The following is a 22,751-nucleotide window of genomic DNA, read 5'->3' as shown; positions in this document are numbered from 1 at the left end:
GTGATGTTTAGAGTCAACAGGGCTGGTAGTAATCAAGCCTGTGTGTGTCTAGTTTAATTGATCCCAATTATCAACTAAATTTGGTTCATTGCTTGCTTGGGTAACTAAGTGGGCAATTACTTTTTCACACAGGGCCAGTTGGTGATGGATAACTCACTTCTTTCCATAAATAAAATAATCATTTAAAAATGGTATTTTGTGTTAACTCAGTTTGCCTTTGTCTTATATAAAATTTTATTTGAATATCTGAATTAATTGTGACAAATATGCAAAAATTGAAGAAACCAGGAGGAGGCAAGTACTTTTTCATGGCATTGTACAGACTTCTGAAATGGCCACAATCAACAAGTGCTGATCAATAAATCGTTTGCACTGATAACGCATAAGGCTGCAAATGAGCACTCAGACCAATCAAGGTATTCATGTAGTCCAACAAGAGCCTTGCTGCATTCGACAATGCATTTGTAATCTATTGCAAGTTAGCTGGGCATTTTGTCAGGATTTAGCCATTCTAGTACTGGGTACAACCTGAATTTTCAAAACTGTCTAATTTTTTTTTTTATGACATGGATCCAACAAGGTGCTGTACACAGTCCTCAGAGGTCCTGGCCCACATGGACACATTTGCCTTAAGTAATCACTTTCAGCGGCACATTTGTGCTGCAAATCTCCCTTTCTACCGCATTCCAAAGGTGCCCTATTGGTGAAACGGCCTTTGAAATATACTAAAGTCATTGTCATGTTAAAGAAACCAGTTAGAGATGACTTGTGCTTTGTGAAAAGGTGCATTACCATGTAGGAACTAGCCTTTAGAATATGGATAAATTGTAACCATAAGGGGCACGTGGTCAGCAACTGTGTCAGAATTGGAAAAAGTCACTAAGTTGCAAGTAAAAGTCTAAATCTTTGAGTCAAGTAAATCAAATTGAATGCAATTTCAAGATTGGACATCAAGAATAGTGGCAATGGAAAAAATAGCCAATTTAAGTGTTTGTTTGTTTGTTTTTTTTTATAGCTTTCCTAATAAATTACAGAAGCCATGGTACAGGGGTACCCATAACAGATATAGTAGGATACACAAAGAGTAGTGTATCTACACAAGAGAATAATTTTCAAAGTATTAGGGAACTTAGTAAGAAAAAAAATGTAGTTTAAGATCATTTTTGATTATTTTTGAGAGCATTGGGGCCAAATGATTAAAATAAAAGGCATCTCAGCATTAAAACTTGCTCAGCAAACTAAAAATAACTAGTTTGAATTGAGTTTATATAACAAACAACAGAAACCAAAATGACCACACTGAATGAGGTTTACAGAAAAGACATCAAAACAGTGGTCAGAGTATGAAGCTAAAGTCGACGTATTCATATTATCCATTCCACCTTAAATAGTGCAGCAGGAGCACCATAATGTGGTGAATAAAGTCATCTTCAGCTTTGTGGTGAATGTTACGCTTGTCTTAACTGCAGAAGCTGTTAGTCATTCAAACAGAGAGAGCACTGTTTCTTTTGTTTAACTACTATGAGGAAAGAAGTTGGCCTGAAGAGTTTAGTAAGACTGGAGTTTAGATGCTGAGCAAGGGCTTATTAATGCTGCTGAAACCTTTTCTAGGCTATAGAGGTGAACTTGAATTCTCAAGCTTCACTTGTCTTCTGAAATAAAATAAGCCAAGCATCATAGTAACAGACACTTGATGACATTGCTGTATATGAAATTTGCATTTGATGCAGTTCTAGCATGCCTATACCAGACTCCTACCTGCATCTAGAAGCCTCTCTACTTTGAGTCTCAAGCCTTTCTGAGTCATTAGGTTTAAGACCAAGTCTAAGTCTGAGTCTTTTGTTTTCAGATCAAAGTTGGCTCAAGTCTTTTTTGATTTTGTCAGGTTGAGTCTCAAGTCATCATACTCATGACATGAGTTTGACTCGAAATCCAGTTTAATCTAACCAGGTTACGTTTTTCCAGTTTTCAGCTGTCCAGTTTTAGTGAGCCTGTGCCCACTCTAGTCTCTGATTCCTTGGCTGTTCGGACCGGAACCTGGTGTTCTCCTGTTGTAGCCCATCCCCCTCGGGTTTCAACCTTACTTTTTTGATCATCACTGTTGACAAGAGTGGGTATTTGAGTAACTGTAGCCTTCCTGTCAACTCAAACAATTCTGGCCAAACTCCACATTCTCCATTCAAAATAAAAGCCCCTCTATAAACAAAGCGTGACAGTGAGTCAAAATAAAAGCTCAGTGAAGGAGAGCTTTTCTGATATTCTCTGCTTCACATCAGCTTCTTCAGTGAGTATTTATTTTCACCTCAATTTACAATCAATTTAGTGTAGGCTTTCAGATTTTTGAGTGATTTCGATCACCTAGACTTTGTAGCCCTAAAAATAAATAAAAAAAAATATGGTTGAATATGAAATTCATATCCAAGGCTTCTCATTTTAAAAACCCAATTACAAAAAAAATCATTAAACAGATATGTCATATTTTGGAATAAACTGTTCAACTTTAACGGTACATTCTATAAAGTATAAAGTAGTGGTAGGAAGTATGATGATATTTATTGTTATTGTTATAGATATTGTAAGTACTTCTAGAACACTGACTACCTGAATGTTTCATTACAAATGGAGCATAATTAGTCCTGTTTAATTGGATTTAGTGCAGCACAATATGTGAAATATGGAATAAAAATCATTTGTACTCTTTTTTTGACAATACTTTTAAACCTGGCACCACTGGTTCTTTTTGTCAGTTCCAACTTATCAAATGTCAAAAAAAATATTGTGACATTCAGATAGCATTGTGAAAATGTATTAAAGTGATATGATATTATTTTTTGCCCTATCACTCTACTATACAGATTTTAAATTGAAGAAGAAGACAAACTAGCACTGACATTGTATCAGTGCACTCTCCACTGATACCCTGAATTCAGGAATTGGAATCAGTACTGGGAGAGCAAAAGTTAGACCGGTTTGTCCCTGCTGGATGTTTTTTCTTTTTTTTTTCTGCTCTTTATAAACTCTAGAGACTGTTGTGCATGAAAATCCCAAGAGATCTGCACTTTCTGAAATTCTCAGACTGGCTCCAACAACTATGCTGCAGTCAAAGTCACATTTTTTTCCCCATTCTTATGTTTGATGTGAACATTACCTGAAGCTCTTGATCCGTGTCTGCAGTATTGCGTGCACTGCACTGCTGCTGCTACACGATTTGCTGGTTGGATAGTTGTATGACTGAGCAGCTGTGCAGACGTTCCTAATGAAGTGACTAGCAAGTGTGTATTGCAATTGCAATATGTAGCAATATAATCAGTGCTGGTATTTTGTATTCATATTGTGCAGCCCTGCGGTCAGCACCCGCAGAAAACCCTCCTTCAGTTTTCTGATAAATTGCAGTAAAACATCAAAGTGAGCTCCGCTTGCTTTATAGTGAATATGTGCGTGCGCGCGTGTGTATGTGCATATAGAACAGCATTTCCTTGCAATTTGCAGCTTTGTGTGAAAAGAGACACTGTGTAAGAAGGATCTCCTTAGCAACAGTGTTTTGTAAATGCTCCACCAGGAGCTCTTGCACTTGATGTATAGAGCCATGTGCAGGAGGACATCAGCCTGTGGCTAGGACTTTTATTTATATCATAGCATTACAAATTGAAAATGCTCCCTTTCTCTTGAGCAGAGCATTTGCATGCGTCTAATGATGGAAAATGGCATCCTCCTGAAAGAAATAAGTGCACAAAGCCCTCTTCAGCCTCTTCTGCGGAGAGGAGGCACCTTAAATGGCCCTTTTGCGCTGCAAATGGCCTGCTCTGCCTGGGTGCACTCTGCCTCATGTTTAACGACTGCTGCAGCAATGGCCACCCAACTGTAACTCTGTTTTTCTTTCTTTTCCTCCACCCGTAGGTTCTCTCTGGGTATGAGGCTTAATCTCGTTGCCCAATTAACATCAAGCGCAACACATTACTTCTGGCCATCTCGGCCGCCTGCTGCCAGCTCCGGAGCTGTCAGAGCGCATTGCAGAATGGGGGAGAGAGTGCAGGGTGTCCAATATTCAGGCAACAGCCTCTGCTATCAACCTAATAGTACAGACAGTATGATCAAGTGCCATGCTGCACTGGTAGTGGAACACTGCCTCGCTATGTGGAGATGTCCGTGGACTTGAGTGCAGAATGCTGTTTAGTCTAAAGGAAACTACCCCAGTCTTCTGTTTAAGAAATCAATATTACTAAAGCATGCTGTATGTTGTAGTTGGGTAGCCCTCTATGTCTGTACGTTGGCTTCTGTTTACTTAGGCTCTTATAGAGCACTGTACACCGTGTCCATGTTGGCCCTGAACAATAGACTCTACCAAACCTATTCTAATAACTGGATCATGCTTCAGGTCTCTTGGCTTTTTACCGAAGTGGGAAAATGTGGGTATAAGCTTATACATTCAAATATTCTTATAGAATATTTATATGTTCAAGATTATATTTGATAGAATATTCAAAAAATGAAATATTTGATAGTTGCAGCCCTAGTGTGGTCCCCTATTCTCAGGTGCACACTAAACAAATGAACCGTGGTACACCAAAACTCAGGGGTCTCAGTCTGCTTCCAAGTGAGACTGCGGCTGGTGGGAACACATTTTTTAAATGGTCCACATCAAATGAGGGAATTTATCATCAGAGCATACTTTCTTTTGTAACACATCAAGACTTTGATGTCCTCATAATCTGTTTGTTTTAACATTTTTCTTTTTACGGATGCTTGTATTGCTCCTCCAGCATGAGCTGCTGCTAACAATAGCAGACAAGCAATGCATTTGATTTTGGCACATGGACTGCAGAATGTCAGTGACCTGACTGGTTAAATTCAAATCAACCCATAATTGAGACATTCAATCATAAAGACGTGGAAATTGAGTAAAGTTTATTTTTATTACTTTAATTGGGATACATGTAGACATTCTCTGTTTTCATGCAACATATTTAGTGGGATGATACATTTATACAAAGAATATTTGTATATCTTTGCACAATGTTAGTCTAGTGGAAGTTTAAAAAAAAAGTTGCTTATTTGGCGCTAATGCAGGCCAACATAAGAGTAACAGAGCACTTGTATCCTAGTCAAGTTCTTGACCAGTCAGTGAACAACTGCGTGCATAATTCAACAGTCATTTTGCTTTTCCTTTTTGGTAACTGTGTTAGTTAGATTTATTATAATGTTTGATTTCTTTGATGTTTTAGTAATTATATACTTTTAGTCTAATTTTCTGCATTTTTCGGGAATTGTATATTTTCCCCCACTTTTAATGTTAGAGTGGTTTTATATATCAAAAATAGTCATAGAACATTCATTTTTACATGTTTTCCAACCTCTTCATCCCTTAGAATTAACAGGCTGTTTTTATGTCAAAACTGAAAAACAAAAAAAATTTCTCCATTTTCTTCATTACAAAGTCTTCTTCCGACAGTGTGTGTGTGTGTGTGTGTGTAGAGAGAGCTCTGTTCTGATTGACTGTTCTGTATTGCGCCTCATTCAAAAAACAGTGCAGTCTGAAACACTCCTTATAACTTCATTGTGAATGAGCAGAGCTAGACTGCTGTAGGTTGAATAGGTATGTACATGTAAATATGTTGGTTTCCATGACATCATTGAAACAATTATTTTAAAAGCTGTTTTTGCAACTTAGTGTTCATTTTTAAGCTACACTGCAAATCAGCGTTCTCCCTCAACACGCTGATATATACAAGTTTAAATAAAGATTTAAATGAATAAACGACAAACAGATAAGCGAGTTTTTTCCCACAATGTTCATATTTTTGGTTGCAGGTCTTTACAAGCTTCTCAGTGTTTGTAAAAGCTGCTCAATCCCATTGTTGTTTTTATTCTCTTTCAAACAGAATGATAAAGGGCAGTGTCCTGCGGATGTGGTTCCAGAGCCTCTGGACATGCCTCTTGAGATGGCGGACGCTGCAGCCCAAGCCAAAGAGCTGCGGGCTCTGCTACGGGAAGCGCTTCCCAGACCCAGTACCGCTCTGCCCCTCCTTCCGGGGCGACCCCTGAGCCTCCTCTCAGAAAAAGCCCGATCTCAGCTCTCCAGTATGGGCATCCACCTTGGGGACAAGGTCATCATTGCTGGCCAGAAGGTACTATTTTCTCTGACCCTTCATTTCGTAACAGTAGACTAAACTGTTGTTAAAGAAGGAACAGGGGAAAGCCACATAAAGCTATGAAAAGATGACTGTCCTTGGGGTTTCACAAATAAAAAGGGAAAAACATTGAATGATGATTTTCTAGGTACTGTGCTACAGTATAATAAAATAAAGAAAACTATATTCTTACATAGGGACTCCAGTATTCTTAGGTACATCATTCTCTACAGAGTGTAACGCACCATTCAGACAAATGGATTCAACTAATATAGATGCTTTTGATATTCACTCAAGATATGGTGTACCTCTCCAGCTGCCAAAATCCTCAGATCTAAAGCATTAGATCAGCCATAGAAAAATATGAGTGCCATATTTTCTCATTTCTTTCAGAGGTTTCAGCAAGTTAGTCCAAAACAGTACATAAAGTAACTAGGTTAGGTTTTATTACCCCAAACCACAGCTGCTGCAAGACAAAAAGAATTTGAGTGGAACGAAGACAGCAGGCGTGATGGATAGTGTTACGGATTGCTTAAAACTGCCCATTAGAGTTTTGTCCAGCAGGTGAGAGTCAGGTAGTACTAAACAAAACTGAGAATTTACATTGTGTTTGAAATGTCCCTATCACCTCTCATATTCTCATTCTTTGACCAGAAAATAGTTGTGTGTTCTGCCTTCAGCTTTGGCTAAGAGCTGAACCATAATTTGCAGGAATTCAACATTGGGCTGCTTTATGACCCACAGGAATTAGATGCTTTTGGGCTGTTGGGCTTTTAGAAATAGGGTCATTGACTACCGTATGGTGACCAATTACAACCGGCTATCATTATATTCAACCATTTACATTATTTTTTTGTGCAAAAGTCACAGACCACCCCTCGGTTAATTAATTTCCAGTCAAGATTTCAAAAATGTTTTTCATTATTGATCAGATATTTTGAGGAGATAAGATGAAAAGATCCACTTGGCGAAAGTAAAAAGGGAAATCAGTGAGGGAAAAAAAAACAAAACAAAAAAAAAACAGGAAACGTAACAACAAACTGCAAATAATTAAAAGATACTGGGGCTATGTAAGACCTGATAGACCACCAAAACTGCCCCCATCAGATAAACAGCACTTAAAGCTTTCATCTTTGAGAGAGGAGAAAATCAAGCTGCTTCAGATCTGAAAACATCCACAGGTGTTTCTGTCCATCCTTCCACTGTGAGAAGACAACTCAACACTATGAGTCTGAAAAGATGTGTAGCTGTCAAGAAGCTGTTACTGAGAAAGAGACAAGAGACAGGAGACAAAGCTGACTGTGATCTCAGAACTATGAGCTGACTACTCCAGAGTCCAGACCTCAACATCATTGAATATGTGTGGGATTACTTGGATTGTGAGTAGCAGAAAATCTAGCTAACTTAGAAGACTGAAATACTGCAGTTTTTTTTTTTTAAACTGAAAGCAAAAAAATGGATGCTGTAATAAAGGCAAAGGGTAGACACACTAAATGCTGAAAACTTTTGAAATTATATTTAAGCTGTTGAGGCCTCTGTGTAATTTTCTGCTAAATATATGTTTTCTGTTGTTCTGATGCTGAAAAAATGTACTTGGAAATGAAATAATAAAGAGTAATGTCCAGCATTTTTCTGCAAATTTTAGTGCACTCTTCCTGTTTATTTGTCATACCTTTTTTTCTTGTGCAGTTTTTTCCAATATGTTAAAATCAGCAAATAAGCACTATTTGTGTATTAAAATGTGCACAAGTGTGTTCTCTGTAGAGGATGTGTTATATGTATTTTTTACTTAGAAATTAAGTGAAATTGATGTTTTTTTTTTCTGTTGTGTTTGAAGTTAAAAGTTATTTATACCCAGAAGGGAGCCCTACTTTTTGTGTGTGTTTGCTCTGCTAAAGCTTAGTAATAAATGGAAAGAGGAAGATGGAGGCAAGACGAAGATGACTGTACTGAGAGTGCTGCTTGGAACGGCAATTACGAGATCACAGTTACATTTCATTTTTGTTGCTGATGGCTGTGAGCTTTTGCAGGTAGTTTAGAAAATGTGGCCCAAAACAATTTTGAGTTTTCAAAAAAATTGAGAGGAAAAAGTAACAATATAAAACTGCTTCTACATGCTGGATGCCTGTGTTATAAGCAGCTGGCAGACCATTTATAATGCCATTGGCTTGGTCATCTGGCTCTGTGGGTGGATTAAGTTGAATGAGGGCAGGAGGAGGGGCAAAGATGAGCTGTCTCTCTGGGTTGTGGATGGAGCTGTGATTTGCATTGTCCTTGCAGAATAACTCCTTTAAGTCTTCGTCTACGCACACACACACGTGCGAATAAGCCATTAATGAAATCCCGCAGCACACTGGGAGTAAAGTGCGCTGAGCAGCGAGAATCCGCAGATTGGCTAATCAAAACCCCATTATTGTCGGGGCGCTTCGGTGCCACCCGCTCCCTTTGATCTCTGTTTTACTTTTAACGTTATTTTTATCCGAGCTCATTTGCCTGTTTATGAATGTAGGCGCGCAAAAACATGCCCCGCTCTCTCGCGGCCGTCTGCACTGGCCTATATATACACTTCTGTGTGCGTAAATGTGTGGATATGTATGTGTGTGTGCATCTGGTATAAAGAAGTAATCACTTTTGATTGCTCTCTGGAGGAGAGAGCATGATAAAGAAAGCATGAAACAGGTCTATTGAGCGAGCATTGTCTCCCCTCGACCCCACATGACTAGAAAACGATTTCACTCGCTGTTCCCTGCGGAGTCCTCCCTCTGTTTGCTCGAGTATTTCAGTAAGTACCCTGCGTTTGTGGTCCCTGTAACGGTTTTACAAATTAAGGAGTGAAGGTCTCTCTAATTCCTCTCTCACGGCTTCTGTGTATGTGTTTTCAGGTGGGCACACTGCGCTTCTGCGGCAGCACAGAGTTTGCCGGTGGCCTGTGGGCTGGAGTGGAGCTTCAGCAGCCTGAGGGGAAGAATGATGGATCTGTGGCTGGAGTCCAGTACTTTACCTGCCCGATGAAACATGGTATGACTGTCAATGTCTCACCGCTGCACACCTTAAATGTGCCTTTATTTTTTAGTCAATTAAAAAATATGTGAATCTAATGCATTTCCAGCACTCAAAACAATATAGAATTTTTTTTGTATTAAAGTCAAGAAAAGCTTGAAGTGTCTAACAATTGAAACAATCAATATTTTGATAATAAAAAGACACAAAAGTGTCTTACTCATGTACACTGACCAGCCACTTCATCCAAAGGACCTCCTTGTTTCGACACTCAATGTCCATTTTATCAGCTCTACTTGCCATATAGGTGCACTGTATAGTTCCACAATTACAGGCTGTAGTCCATCTGTTTCTCTGCATACTTTGTTAGACCCCTTCAACCTGTTCTTCAGTGGTCAAGGCCCCCCACAGGACCACCACAGAGCAGGTACTATTTGGGTGGTGGATCATTCTCAGCACCGCAGTAACACTGACGTGGTGGTGGTGTGTTAGTGTGTGTTGCGCTGGTCTGAGTGGATCAGACACAGCAGTGCTGCTGGAGTTTTTAAACACATCACTGTCCCTGCTGGACTGAGAATAGTCCACCAACCAAAAATATCCAGCCAATAGTGTTTTTTTTTTACATGAGGCTAATTCAGATGCTACTTACTGCATATTCTCCAACGGCCTTAAATAAAGCTCTATGCTAAAGAAAACATTTCTATTTTCTCTGTCTTCATGGCAGCTTTAAACCAGAACTCAGTAGTTCCAATGGCACATGTTTATCAGACCACACGTTTTGATTCAACAGGCGAGAGTCTTTATGGACCATTAGATCAGAACAAAAATATGTTGATGCTCATAAAATGATTAAGTAAAGTTTATGCGCACAACATTTAGATCTCACTCTTATTCACTGTTTGACAGAGGGCACATATGACATGATGTTTTATAGCCTAGCTTAACTAATGGCTATATTTCAACACTTAAAAATGGCATTATTTCCCTCAGTATATTCCACATTGCTTATAAAATACAGGCATTTTTGATTGAAATAAAACATGCTGAGGCTTTAGTGTTAAATAATGTGGAGATGAAGCTAAAATAAACCAATTTTAGACTTTATTTAAGCTGAGGTTTAAGTTAAACGGAGGCAGTCCATGGAAAATTTTACATGGAATTCAGGGAAATATTTTAATTTGACATTGTGTCTGGTGAGATTTTAATTTACTTGCCAAATGCCGGTATTTACTCACTAATGGAAACCCAGGTTTTCAGTTTGAGCTGGAATGCTGTTCCATTCCTACTTTTACTCCTGGAACAGTATTTGGATGCATTATGTCCCTTTTCAACCCCTGCTTATGACAGAACGTCTAGTACTTCCACTTGGCTGAAAACTATAAAAGGAAACAAAGCACCATAAATAACTGATTGGTAGCTGAAATCATTTGACCATTTTTGACCAGTTGTAGGCATCTCATTTATTGCACATTGGAACAAAATGTCTTGGATAGCATTTCTTTGTTTCACACTTGAAAAACTGACTGGTTGAAAAATAGCTTTTGAAGATGTCAAGCTGACACTACGCTCATTGTTTCACAGTGTTCAGAAAAGCACTTTGCTCTCCACCCACCCACCGATAAGACGAAGAGGTCATTTTAGCTGACCTCATTTTCTTCTCACCCTTCACACTTGTCTTTCCTTCTTATGAGACTTTGCTGGGAATATCTTGGTAGTGAAAAGTAGGGCTGCATGTTCTATCATTTATTATTCGTTATCACTGTATTGACAGTATTACTCTTCCGATATCACGGAAGGCTGCAATATGCAGATGAGCCTCTAATGAGTCACAGTTTTCTAATGCTGTGCTGTGAGCATCCTGACCAAATCTCAGACATTTCAGATGAGTTTCTGTGGGTGAATTAGGACGTTCATTTAATCCAATATGTAAAATAGTTTTTAATCAAAATACCACAGGGCAGTATTTAATCACGTCGTGGTTTTTTTGTATATATATCTATTTTCAACTTAATTTTATGTGAATATGTATAATTAATGTGGTGTTTAAATGGCCCAAGGCATATTACAATCACAATATGTAGTGTGATGATTATGATATGATGTATGATCCATATGACGCAGCCCTAGTAAAAAGTCTCTCACTCTCTCTTTCTCTCTCTGTCACTCTCTCACTCTCTCAGGAATTTTTGCTCCGCTCTCGAAAATCAGTAAGTTCTCGGAACGTCGCAGACCCAACCCCCGACAGCCTGCTGCTCCCGTCCGCCCGCCTCGTCACATCGACCTTGCCAGGGTCAAATCCAAGGTGGACACAGGTGCGCATCCTTTTGTCCAGCAGTAACAATGTTCCAGGCTACCCATACCCACAGCTAATTAGGATTCCTCAGGGCTGTGTAAACTTTCTCTAAGCTTCTCCGCAAGTATAAAGTGGAGCTAGTGATGAAGGACAATCTCCTGCAGGCTGATGGCAAGGGCGAGAGAGGAAGGGAGTGAGAGGGAAAGTAATTGTTCGAGGTGGAGAAGAGTTGTAAGGACTGTTAATGTCACTCCTGTCTTATTATAGAGCTTACCTCAGGGCCTGCTTATACAGCCTAATGTGCTAAGAGGCTACTCAGACATGTACACACATGCACACACAGGCATGGGGGACTTTCCAAAACATATGCTTTGGCACGCAGGAAAGACACACTTATACTCATCATCTAAGCCACTTATTCTCCTGGGTGGAGAACTGGAGACTATCACAGGGCGGAAGGCAGGAAACACCCTGAACAGGTCGCCAGTCCATCACAGGGCAGACATACAGACATATACATTCACACACACTCACTCCTAGGGGCAGTTTAGTATCTCCAATCGGCCTGACTGCATGTCTTTGGACTGAGGGAGGAAACCAGAGCAAAAATAAGACATTTATTAAATATTTCTGCAGTCTTATATACAGAACAGACAGCAATTTAATCAGCTTTGCTGAAACACACACTATCTATACACATATATAGACACAGTGCTGTGAAAAAGTATTTCAGATCTTAATACCCTAATACAGAATGTTATATAAGACTAGAAGAACACAGGGAAACAAAAGACCATTGTTAAATATTCATTTCATAACTTGTGCGACCTTTAGCAGCAACAACTGCAACTGAATCCGTCCTTCACATCGCTTTGGAGGAATTTTGGCCCACTGTTCTTTGCAGAATTGCTTTAATTCAGCCGGACTGGAGGGCGTTCGAGCATGAACTGCCCGTTTAAAGTCCTGCCACAGGATCTCAATTGAGTTCAAGTCAGGACTTAAAGCCTCTTGTACACCTAAACTTTCTTTCTTTTGAGTCATTTAGAGGTGGATTTGCTGTTAAACTGTGGATCACATATACACACTAACCAGCCACTTCATTAAATAAATCTACATGTATCCACACCCATTGTCCATTTTATCAGGTCCACTTACCATATACACTGCCCTCCACAAACATTGGTAACCCTAGTAAACATAAGCAAAATGGGCTGTAAAAACTCTTTAATGCTTATTATTCTGATCTTTAATTCAAATAATAACAAAAATAGAATTTTTTTTGAAGTGTAAAAACTGAAAGGATAAAATTAAATCTTATCATGACAAATATTTTTCTCAAATCTATGTGTGCCACAATTTTTGGCACCCCTTCAAATTCCTATAAGTGAAATCTAACTAAGTGTTTCCCCATTTATATTTTATGTTTTAAAGTTCATCTGAGTGATTAGGAATACTTAAATGGTCAAAAATGAGGCCAAAACAGAGCTTTTTGATGGGTCACTTTGGTGTAGACACAAAGATTTTCTTGTCCCCTTTTTGAAGTGTGTGGTGGAGCTGTGATGTTGTGGGGCTGGTCAGCTTGTTCAGATACATAGTATCATAGACTCCGTCAAGTACCAGCAGATGTTAAATCAAAACCAGACTGCCTCAGCCAGGAAACCTAAATTGGGCCATGGTTGGATCTTCCAGCAGGACAGTGATCCAAAGCACACCTCAAACTCAACACGAAAATGATTCACTGACCACAGAATCAAGGTGCCATGACCATCCCAGTCCCCAGACCTAAACCCAATAGAAATCCTGTGGGATGAGCTGAAGAGGAGAGTCTACAAGTGTGAACCTCAGAATCTGATGGATCTGGAGAGACTCTGTATGGAGGAATGGTCTCAGATCCTTTGCCATGTGTTCTCCAGCCTCATTAAGCGTTATTGGAAAAGACTCAGAGCTGTGATCTTCGCAAAGGGAAGCTTCACAAAGTATTAAATGAAGGGGTGCCAACAAATGTGGCACACACAGATTTGAGAAAAGTGTTTACTTTATGATATGATTTCGTTTTTTCATTCGATCATGGCAATTGAAATAAAGGTTAGATTTTGGTTAACATTTTGAATGACGGATCAAAAGGAAAAGTAGTAAAGAATGTTTTACAGCCTGTTTTGCTCATGTTTTCCAGGGGTGCCAATATTTGTGGAGCGCACTGTAGGTGTACTTTGTAGTTCTACAAAGACAGACTGTAGTCCATCTGTTTCTCTGCATGCTTTGTTAGCCCCACTTTCTCCCTGTTCATCAATGGTCAGGACCCCCACAGAGCAGGTATTATCTGGGTGGTGGATCATTCTCAGCACTGCAGTAACACTGACGTGGTGGTGGTGTATTAGTGTGCGTTGCGCTGGTCTGAGTGGATCGGACACAGCAGTGCTGCTGGAGTTTTTAAACACTGTCCACACTATATAAAGTCAGAGACGATAGCTCATCTGCTGCCGCACAGTTTTTGTTGGTGATCCTCTAGTCCTTCATCAGTGGTCACAGGACGCTGTATCTGCGTGTGTGTGTGTGTGTATAATATATATATATATATATATATATATATATATATATATATATATATATATATATATATATATGTGTGTCTATGTCTAAATATATATATATATATATATATATATATATTTCCTAAGCCTTGCTCTAAACCAAAAAGAAATAGTTTTACCCTTTCTATTTTAAAAGTGAAACTTGTAGAACCTGCACACAGTTTTCAGTCTTGCATTTTAAGCATCTGGCTGGTGTGTGTTGCCCTGCAGGAGTTTCCCTTTCTCAGAGGCTATGCACTCTGCACTCTGCCATTACTGCCTTAATGCTGATGAACAACAACCTATCACACCTTCTCTGCACATCCTTGGCCCCTCTGAGATCCCCTGCAGCTGTGTGTGTGTGTGGGCGACCGCATTCATTTACTCCATTTCCACCCCTGTATGTGTGTGTGTGTGTGTGTGTATTGGGTGAGTTGGAGATTTACACCAGATGGGTATGAACCTGTTGATCTGTTTTTCTAAGCTCTCTGGGGCACACACTTGTATCGAATTTTCCTGCAGAGCTTAACAGTGGTCTGCTGTTATTGTTAAATGCAGACATATGGGTCTCGATTGCCCTGTACGATGACACTGGTATTATGAAGAAGCTTAAAGGCATTGCTATTATATTTATTTCCTTGCTTTCTGTCTTCTTTCCTCTTTAGCTTTGTCTCTTTCAGCGATATACACACAGCACTCATAACCAGAATGAGTATCCGGATGATTCTAGCCCCGAAGTACCTTATTGACATCTAGTATTGATGTTTGCAATACACATACTGTTGTAATAATTTTATTTTATGTGCTTTTGTGGAATGAGATTTCTTCACAGTAGATTGAAATTATCCAGCTTGAAGTTTTTTCTGTGCTCATACGAACGAGTCTAATAAATGCACATGGAGGCCTTAGAAGTGATTAAAACAGCAAAAGTTTGTATCAGCATTAGTGGTTATTACTCAAAGTTCAGTAATCAGTAAACTAAATATTAGCACTGTGTCTTCGGGGTGTAACAATACATATCTTGACGTTTGCTGTGATTTTTAGTTCTGAGGTCAGATTTTAATTAGATTTTTCAGTATTTTATACTGTTAAACTGTTTTGATTCTACAGAGCTGTAATTATATACTGAACAGTTTGATTTGGCTCAAATAAGTACAAACTGTATTTTAAAACAAAAGATTGCGAAGTAGCGTGTTCTTGTGCAGAAGAATGATCTTATATAACTAGTGAAACTAGTTATAAACAGTACAATAACCCAAAGTGCTTCTATAAAGCCTTTCACAGCATGTTTTCCTAATGTTATCAGCATCAAAAGCAATATTTGTACAAATTAAAAGTCTGACAGTAAGTGTGAATAGAACAAAGTTACTCCTTAATTTTTAGTTTTGTGGTTTTTCAAAAGATGTCAGTACACTGTTTTGAAAAGGGGATGGGCATTTCAGTCAAATTTAATAATCTCCTCAATAACTCATGAATAAAATAAAATAAAATAAAAGGATACAAATTTTAAGGCTACTGCACATGGTCCCATCAGGTCACCGTCACCAAAGGCTTTGACGGCAATCTGCATCTTAATATTGCTGTACCATGTGAGACACAGACCTAGACCACAGTTCCAGTTTTTTTTTTTTTGGTGCTTCTTGTCTGGTGTGCAGTAGCCTTTAGTCAGCTGCAGTGGACTTTCTATGCTTGCCTTTTTAGAATAAATAAATAAGAATCTCTGATCCTAACATAAGATGCGCTTTCTATGCTTCCCTCTGTGGAGTATAGGATTCCGACATCTCATCTGCAGTATGAGAGAAGCTAATTTACATATAAAGTGTTCAAATTTACTGTTCAATTTTTCATGACTATTTGAATGTTTGAAAATTTTGAATCATCCCTATGTTGAACATTTTTTTTCCCAAAACTGTAGTTAAATCTTCTCCTTTGTTCTTTATTTTCAGAAGTGCTTCCTCCCAACTTCCAGTAGGGAGAAAACTTTCTTGAATGCGCCTTAGTAAATTTTTTACTGTGTTTTGATTGTGTATTTATTAGCACTCGATTAGCATTATTAATTACATCAAACAAAGGATTAACATTAATAATCACATCAAACAAAAAATTAACAGTACCCATCACAAACAAATGGTCAGAAAGCAATTAATTTTTTTATATGTAAATAATCTGTGCTTTTGTATGATTAGGCCTTGAAAGCAGTATTACCTCTCTCTGTGTTTTCTCTGTTGCTTTCTCTTTCTCTCCTAAGCTACACTTATCTTTCTGTGGACACTTACTTGCCTTTAAGGCCATCGGCCATCTCCCCTTTATTTTTCATTTCCTCTTCTCACTTCTTTGCTGTGTATTGAGGAGGCTGGGTTGAGTCATGGCCCCTCTGTGCACATTATGGTTCACTCTTACGCAGGACCAGGCAGAAACGGACCCTTCAGGGTGTTTGTGAGTCACTGAGTCTGCGTGACTGCAAAAGTGTGACGCACCTTCAAGCACCAAATTGCTGCTTAATGACATCCAAACATGCATCCAAACAGCATGCTGTTATTTTTACAGTACTCCAGTGGCACGATGCCCTGAACGCCCTGTCTTAATGCCCATCAGCAGTGAAGGAAGAGATCCTCTGGTCTGGACAACAAGCACTTTTTGGTAGACTGTGGATTGGTGGATCTTCACTTATCCCATTGATGCATTGTCTACTGAGACATGATAATGAGCAGTTTCACTGGTTCTGGCTATCTAAATGCCTTGGCAGCAGTTTATTACAGAGAGTAGAGGTGTATGAGTCTTTTTACTGCGTCACCACTTCGCAAACTATGGCTCTGATTTATTAAGTGCACCATTAGGGGAGGATAATTTTTTTTGTGCAGGAAGAAGAAATTACCCTTGCAGTTTAATGAATGTTTTGTATGAGAAAGCACACTTTTTGTAATTAAACTAGCCCCTTTAAGTTAAATAAATAAGTAAGTAAACAAACAGGCAGACAGATTAACTGTGACCTCTTCCATTAGTGGGATGGCTCAAATGAAAGAATGATGTACATTTTACAATGGGCCCTCTATACAACAATACATGCCTGTACAAAACTTGTGCAGATTTTTTTTTATTTTTTTTTGGTTACTAATAAATTATAATCAATCATCAAAGATTGCTAAAGGTGCTAATTAAGGCAATCTAGCATTTCTTGTAGAATACCTAAGACCATGTGATTAAAAAAACACTTACACTTAGGTTTCTTTGCCTTTGACATCTAAGGCCTTGCTCTTACTTGGTGTTAACATCTGGCTTGAGTGACCTGATCACAAGTGGACAGCAAGACGTATAGCTCTGTACACCTGGCATTTCTACGACTACAGTCACGCTGCGGGTAAAAATGGCCCAAATCTGAACTTTTTCTTTTTACATTACACAGATTTTCTTTTTTTTGTGAGTGTGACAGTGTGAACAGCAAAAAATGTATTGAATCTGACAGTTTCAGTTGTGCTTTCATATGTGGTACTGAAATCCGGTGCATATCCAGTAACGCAGCAGTGCAACCTCTGAGCAGTCAGAACAGAATTTGTACTTTTATTTTTAGCATAATTTTGTGCACGGGATCAGCAGTGGCATGAACACAGTTTTTACTATGGTAACGCTTCACGTCTTTCATTTTGGAGAAGTGAGACAAGCACGAGCAGTGTAAACAAGCAAACATGGTGCTTTTCAACAAGAGAAAACAAACTAACAGCTGTTCAAAATCAGTTTTATTTCAAAGATTGTTTGCAAAAAGAGAGAAGCAAATAAGTCAGAGGAGATTCACGTAGATCAAGTCTATTTATGCATCATATATCACTGTTTTGGCACCGAGTTTGTGCCCCTTCTTCTTGACAGGTAGCTTCCCTTCTCTGTTTATCAATTAAAACAAACAGAAATTCACCATTTTTTAATCTTTTCTGCAAAACTTTCTTCAACCTGATCGGATTTAGCATCTCCTGTTAAGCATCAGTTCACACAATATGTCAAAGGAGCCTTTTAATCTTAAGCTGAATTTGTTGGACAAGCGTGTCAGGTGGATAGGTGTTCTTTTGTGCATGCTGGTCAGTTCAGGGCCTGATGTCAGGTGTCAGGCACATTCAAAAGATAATGTGAACCACCACAAAACAAAAATCAGATTTGGACAGTAAATCTAAACCACTTTTATCTGCAGTCTGAATGTAGCCCATGTGTCTCAAATGCAATTACAGTGACTTCTTATGTGATCAGCTTGATTGGAGTGACTTCATGCACATTTACTAGGTAGACTGCAAGTAAAAAGTGACCTTTACCCAATTTACTGCCAAGGTTTGGTTTTGTTGTTTGGTCATTCATGTTATCATTTTAATGTGGCCTACATCTGATGTCACCCTGAACTGACCTACACAGTCCACTCAAGACACTCATCCAACAGACACAGCTGCCCTCTATAGTTCCTTATGATTAATAGACTCCTTTCACATGACATTGAAGTCTGACTTGTGCTTATACTTTAAACAACTCTTCCTGCATGTGTGAAATGATGATGAAAATTCAGTTGAATTGATGTCACATGAATTCTAATCTGACTGGTTAGACTTCAGTTCAGCATATGAAAGTGAAACTGTGTGTGTTTTTGCTGTTCAGTCACACAGAAGACACATCTGTGTCACAGTTGATGAAAAAGAATAGACTGGGGCCTTTTTACCTGCGGTGTGAACATAGCCTTAGACCACACGGACGACTATCGCAACTCCTAAACAAACAAGAAAAGGACGTATCAGGGCGCTTTCAAATGTTTTGAGGTCATATACGTGTATCCCAGACCACCTCTGAAGGTGGCACTGGACCCTCCACCCCCACTTATGAACAAACCATCCAAGATGTATGGTTTACTACTGAGACCAGTAGCAAAATACTTCTGTTTTGTATTCTCTTCAAATTTGGTACATTTCTTTCATTACAATTTGTCATATCATCATTAGGATTAAACTTCAGATCCACCTGAGAGTTGTCTGAACAATGGAAGGGTCAAGTGTTCAAATGCTTTAACATGATTAGTGTCACTAATTTGCTTAAATGTGAATAATGACCTAGAAATAGTGCAGAATCTTCATTTCTTCTTTTTACGTGTAATAAGTTATCTTTATTTATAATGTCTAAAAATTCTAAAACTTCTTGTTTGTAATTTTCAGTGTGGTCCTACACTTTTGGACTGTATGTTAATGCCAGGTGTGAATAGGGCCTTTTAAAAAAGACATTGAGACCTAAATATGTCCAACAAAAGTTTGTAGACACCTGCTAATCCAGTGGGTTTTTTTTTCTGAAATTAAGAGTATTACTAGTGAGTTTGTTCCCTCTTTGCTGGAAGGCTTTACTCTAGATGTGGAACATTGCTGTGAGGATTTGATTGCATTCAGCCACAAAAGCATTCGGGAGGTCCAGTGCTGATGTTGGATGATTACTTCTTGATCACAAACTCGACAGTTTAACTCAAAGGTATTGGATGAAGCTCCATCCCTCCAGAGAACACAGTCCCACTGATCCACAGCCCAGTGCCCCTCTAGCCTACCCTTAGTATTGGGCATGGTGATCTTAGGCCCGTGTGGCTGCAGCACAGCGTTGCATTCCATTAGCACTGTTTTTTTATGGAAATTATACAAGCTGAGTGTGTGTGATTGAACGCCTGTGGGTGCATCTTAAAATAGCTGAATGCATCAATTAAAGAGGTGTCTCGATACGTTTGGACTTAGTGAATTATCTAATCTCCAAAAACCTCCCATTGTCCCAGAGAAGATATGAAAATGTATAGAGGCTGAATCTCTGATCACAGCTGCTTGGCTACCATATTTTATACTTTCAGTAATTGTTTTGAGAGCAGTAGATGAAGTCCCATCATTTGTTTGCTTATAGTTACAAATGAAAATGCCAGCCGTTAATAAAACAAGCCTGTGTGTGTGATAATAGAGTTGACAGACAGACTGTTATCATCTGTTGTAAATACGCATACTTTTTTGACTCTTTTTAAGACAGAGAAACTGCTTAGAATGAAGTTACACCAGTTAACATCTTTCTTATTATGGTGGTGTAATTAAAGAGAATATTAATGTCTGAGCTGATGATAGGTGACAGGTTGATTATATGCACTATTTATATTTGCTCTTTTCACCCCTATAATTTTTTTTTTCTTCAGTACAGGAGTGATATTAAAAAGGAGGCCATTCCATGCTCCTATTTCAGTTTCATAAAAGTAGGTTACCTAACTTTGACATTTACAATATATCAGTTATTCTCAGGTCATTTAAAAGACTTCAGCTGACAATTAAGAATGATTTATGATGAAATTGCGTCGGTATGACCCTGAGTACGCTCCGCTCTGTAAATATCAAGTTGGAATTTTATATCATCCCTAATTCACACATGCTGGATTCACTGGCATTTGACTCTTCTGCAGTACTGTGCAAAACCCCCATTCATTTATTTAATTTCCAATCAAACAGCTGTTAGTTCAAGTTTAAGCTGTTCATTTTTGATATCTTGCATAATAATTTGAAACATGGTGTATATTATGTAAATGTTTATTTCTCGTATCTTTTTTAGGTATCAATCTGGTATCAATCTGGTATCAATCTCAAACAGGTTTGTTATTTAGTTTGCCAGGTGATCTTTATTAAAGGGAAACTTGCATAAAGAGAGAGTTCCACATTATTAAGCAAGTCACAGTTCTCATTCAATATGGGGAGAAAGAAAGATCTTTCTGAAGAAGGAAAGCATGAAATAGTCTTACAAAAGGCATGAAAACAATTGATATTTCACAAAAACTGGAGAGATAATCAAACAGTGAAAAGATATGTGAGCGATCCAGAGCACAGGCGTATACGGCCAGATAAAGGCTTATTAAGGAAAGTGTCTGTCAGACAAATTAATTGTATTAAAAGGGCAGCTATAAAAACACAGTTGGGCAGCAAACAGGTATTTGAAGCTGCTGGTGTCTCCAGAATCTCAAGAACCTTTCAATGCAGGATCCTCCACAGGCTGGCAGTTGTATGTAAAGCTGTTTGGCGACCCATAAGCAAAAACACACACCAGATGAATGGACTGCTGGATGGTTGGTGAATAACCATCCTGGTCCAGCAAGACTGTGACATAAGCAAAGAGGTGGAGGAGTAATGATTTGGGCTGGAATATTGGGAAGTGAGATGGTAGAACTTGTTAGGGTCCCTGAGGGTATTAAAATTACATCTGCAAGATATGTCGAGTTTCTTTCCAACCATTTTCTGCCATGGTAGAAAACGAAGTAGCATGCCTTCCGAAATAAGATCATTTTCATGCAGGACAGTGCAACATCCCATGCTGCAAAAACACCATTTACTTCTTGGTTGATATGGGCATAAAATGAGAAAAAAATCATGGTTTGACCACCATCATCCCCTGACCTCAATCCTGTTCAGAACCTGTGGAGCATCCTTAAAGGAACATCTATGAGGGTGGGCGTCAGTATACCTCGAAATAATGAAGGATGATCTCTGACTTTTGAAAAATGCAATCAAAACCTTTTTATTATTGTAACACTTGCCTGGCAAAGGATCACTCTTTTTGCTTTGCACGTGGGAATATAATGACTGTAGCCAAGAAAAGATAAAGTTTTTGTGATTAAGATCACTTACGCTTTTAAGACCATTCATGAGAAGCAGAATAGTTTCCAACATAGTAGTTTTATACCATTAAAGCATCTTTTCTAGACTTGTGCCAAAGATGCTGAGTGATGCAGTTTATTCATTTATTTATTTTTTATTTCCTGATAAATGAGTATAATGAGTTTTATGTTTGCGTGATTGAATATTTCTCTTAATTGTGTAGTCACGATGTGGCGCATTTTACCTCATTATTCAGATGCTAGTCATGCAGCACCACAGTCCCTCCAAACAGCTCCCACAATCAATTTCTCCTGACTCCCATTGCCTGTATTTGTTAGAGCATGAGAGATGGCAAATAAACAGCAAAGCAGAGAAACAGAGCCATGTTGCAAGGCTGCAGCTATGTAATATTTCACCAGTCTTTACTATCTTTTTTTTGCCATATTAGATGTTAATTTTTCCTGATAAAAGGTAAAGGAGTCAGCTGATTGTTCATGTCTGGGTGAATGAAAATGTAATACTTCATTAGCAAAGGTGTGAAGAGGAAATTATACTGAAAGTGTGGGTGGTGTGTCAAAATCAGTCAAAAGCTGATGTATGGAGCCGAAAAATATACTTAGTATAAAAGTCAAAAAGTATAACATTTAAACATACTCATGTGTACAAAGTACAAATAAATGATTTAATAATAATAAAAAAAGTGTTTGATGGTGTGTGATGCAGAGACTAATAGGCAATACTAATCCTAGAACAAAGACAACAAAGTTGTGGACAGTTTAATTTTACGCCAATATGAATTTTGATGTTTTTTTATTTATTTTTAAGAGGATTTACACTATTTTTTTCAAAATGTCTGCATAATTCGTTGGTTGAGATGTCACTCAGAGTGGTTTCATATTAAATGCTCTGTCCTAGAGAGAATTTCTTTACATTGGTAGTGATAGGAACCAGGGGTTGCAATGTCTACAACACAAATATCGCCATTTTCTTTATAATCTAAAATGATCAGCAAGCTACACGTCTTCTGAGTTTTTGTATGTAATGTTAATGATGGTAAAAGTGGTACATCTGAAAAAATTGTTTTTTGAGGGGACTATTTTGCTTTACAATGCTCTGCATTTACTCTCCACCGTGAATATAT

General features: G+C 38.4%; 1 protein-coding gene across 3 annotated transcripts in view; it reads left to right on the top strand.

Moving 5' to 3' along the window:
* The window catches only part of zgc:103755 (uncharacterized protein LOC449988 homolog), a 62,908-nt gene that overhangs the window by 19,432 nt on the left and 20,725 nt on the right, over window positions 1-22,751 (top strand). For all 3 annotated transcript variants that reach the window (XM_036593144.1, XM_036593143.1, XM_036593145.1), the window contains exons 7-9: window positions 5,880-6,125; window positions 9,011-9,146; window positions 11,309-11,440. In XM_036593144.1, the coding sequence (XP_036449037.1) occupies window positions 5,880-6,125; window positions 9,011-9,146; window positions 11,309-11,440 (514 nt within the window). The remainder of the gene's footprint in view (window positions 1-5,879; window positions 6,126-9,010; window positions 9,147-11,308; window positions 11,441-22,751) is intronic.

The sequence above is a fragment of the Colossoma macropomum genome, unplaced genomic scaffold (assembly GCF_904425465.1).
Source record: "Colossoma macropomum unplaced genomic scaffold, Colossoma_macropomum, whole genome shotgun sequence".
NCBI lineage: Eukaryota > Metazoa > Chordata > Actinopteri > Characiformes > Serrasalmidae > Colossoma > Colossoma macropomum.
This window is presented reverse-complemented; position numbering and strand designations above follow the sequence as displayed.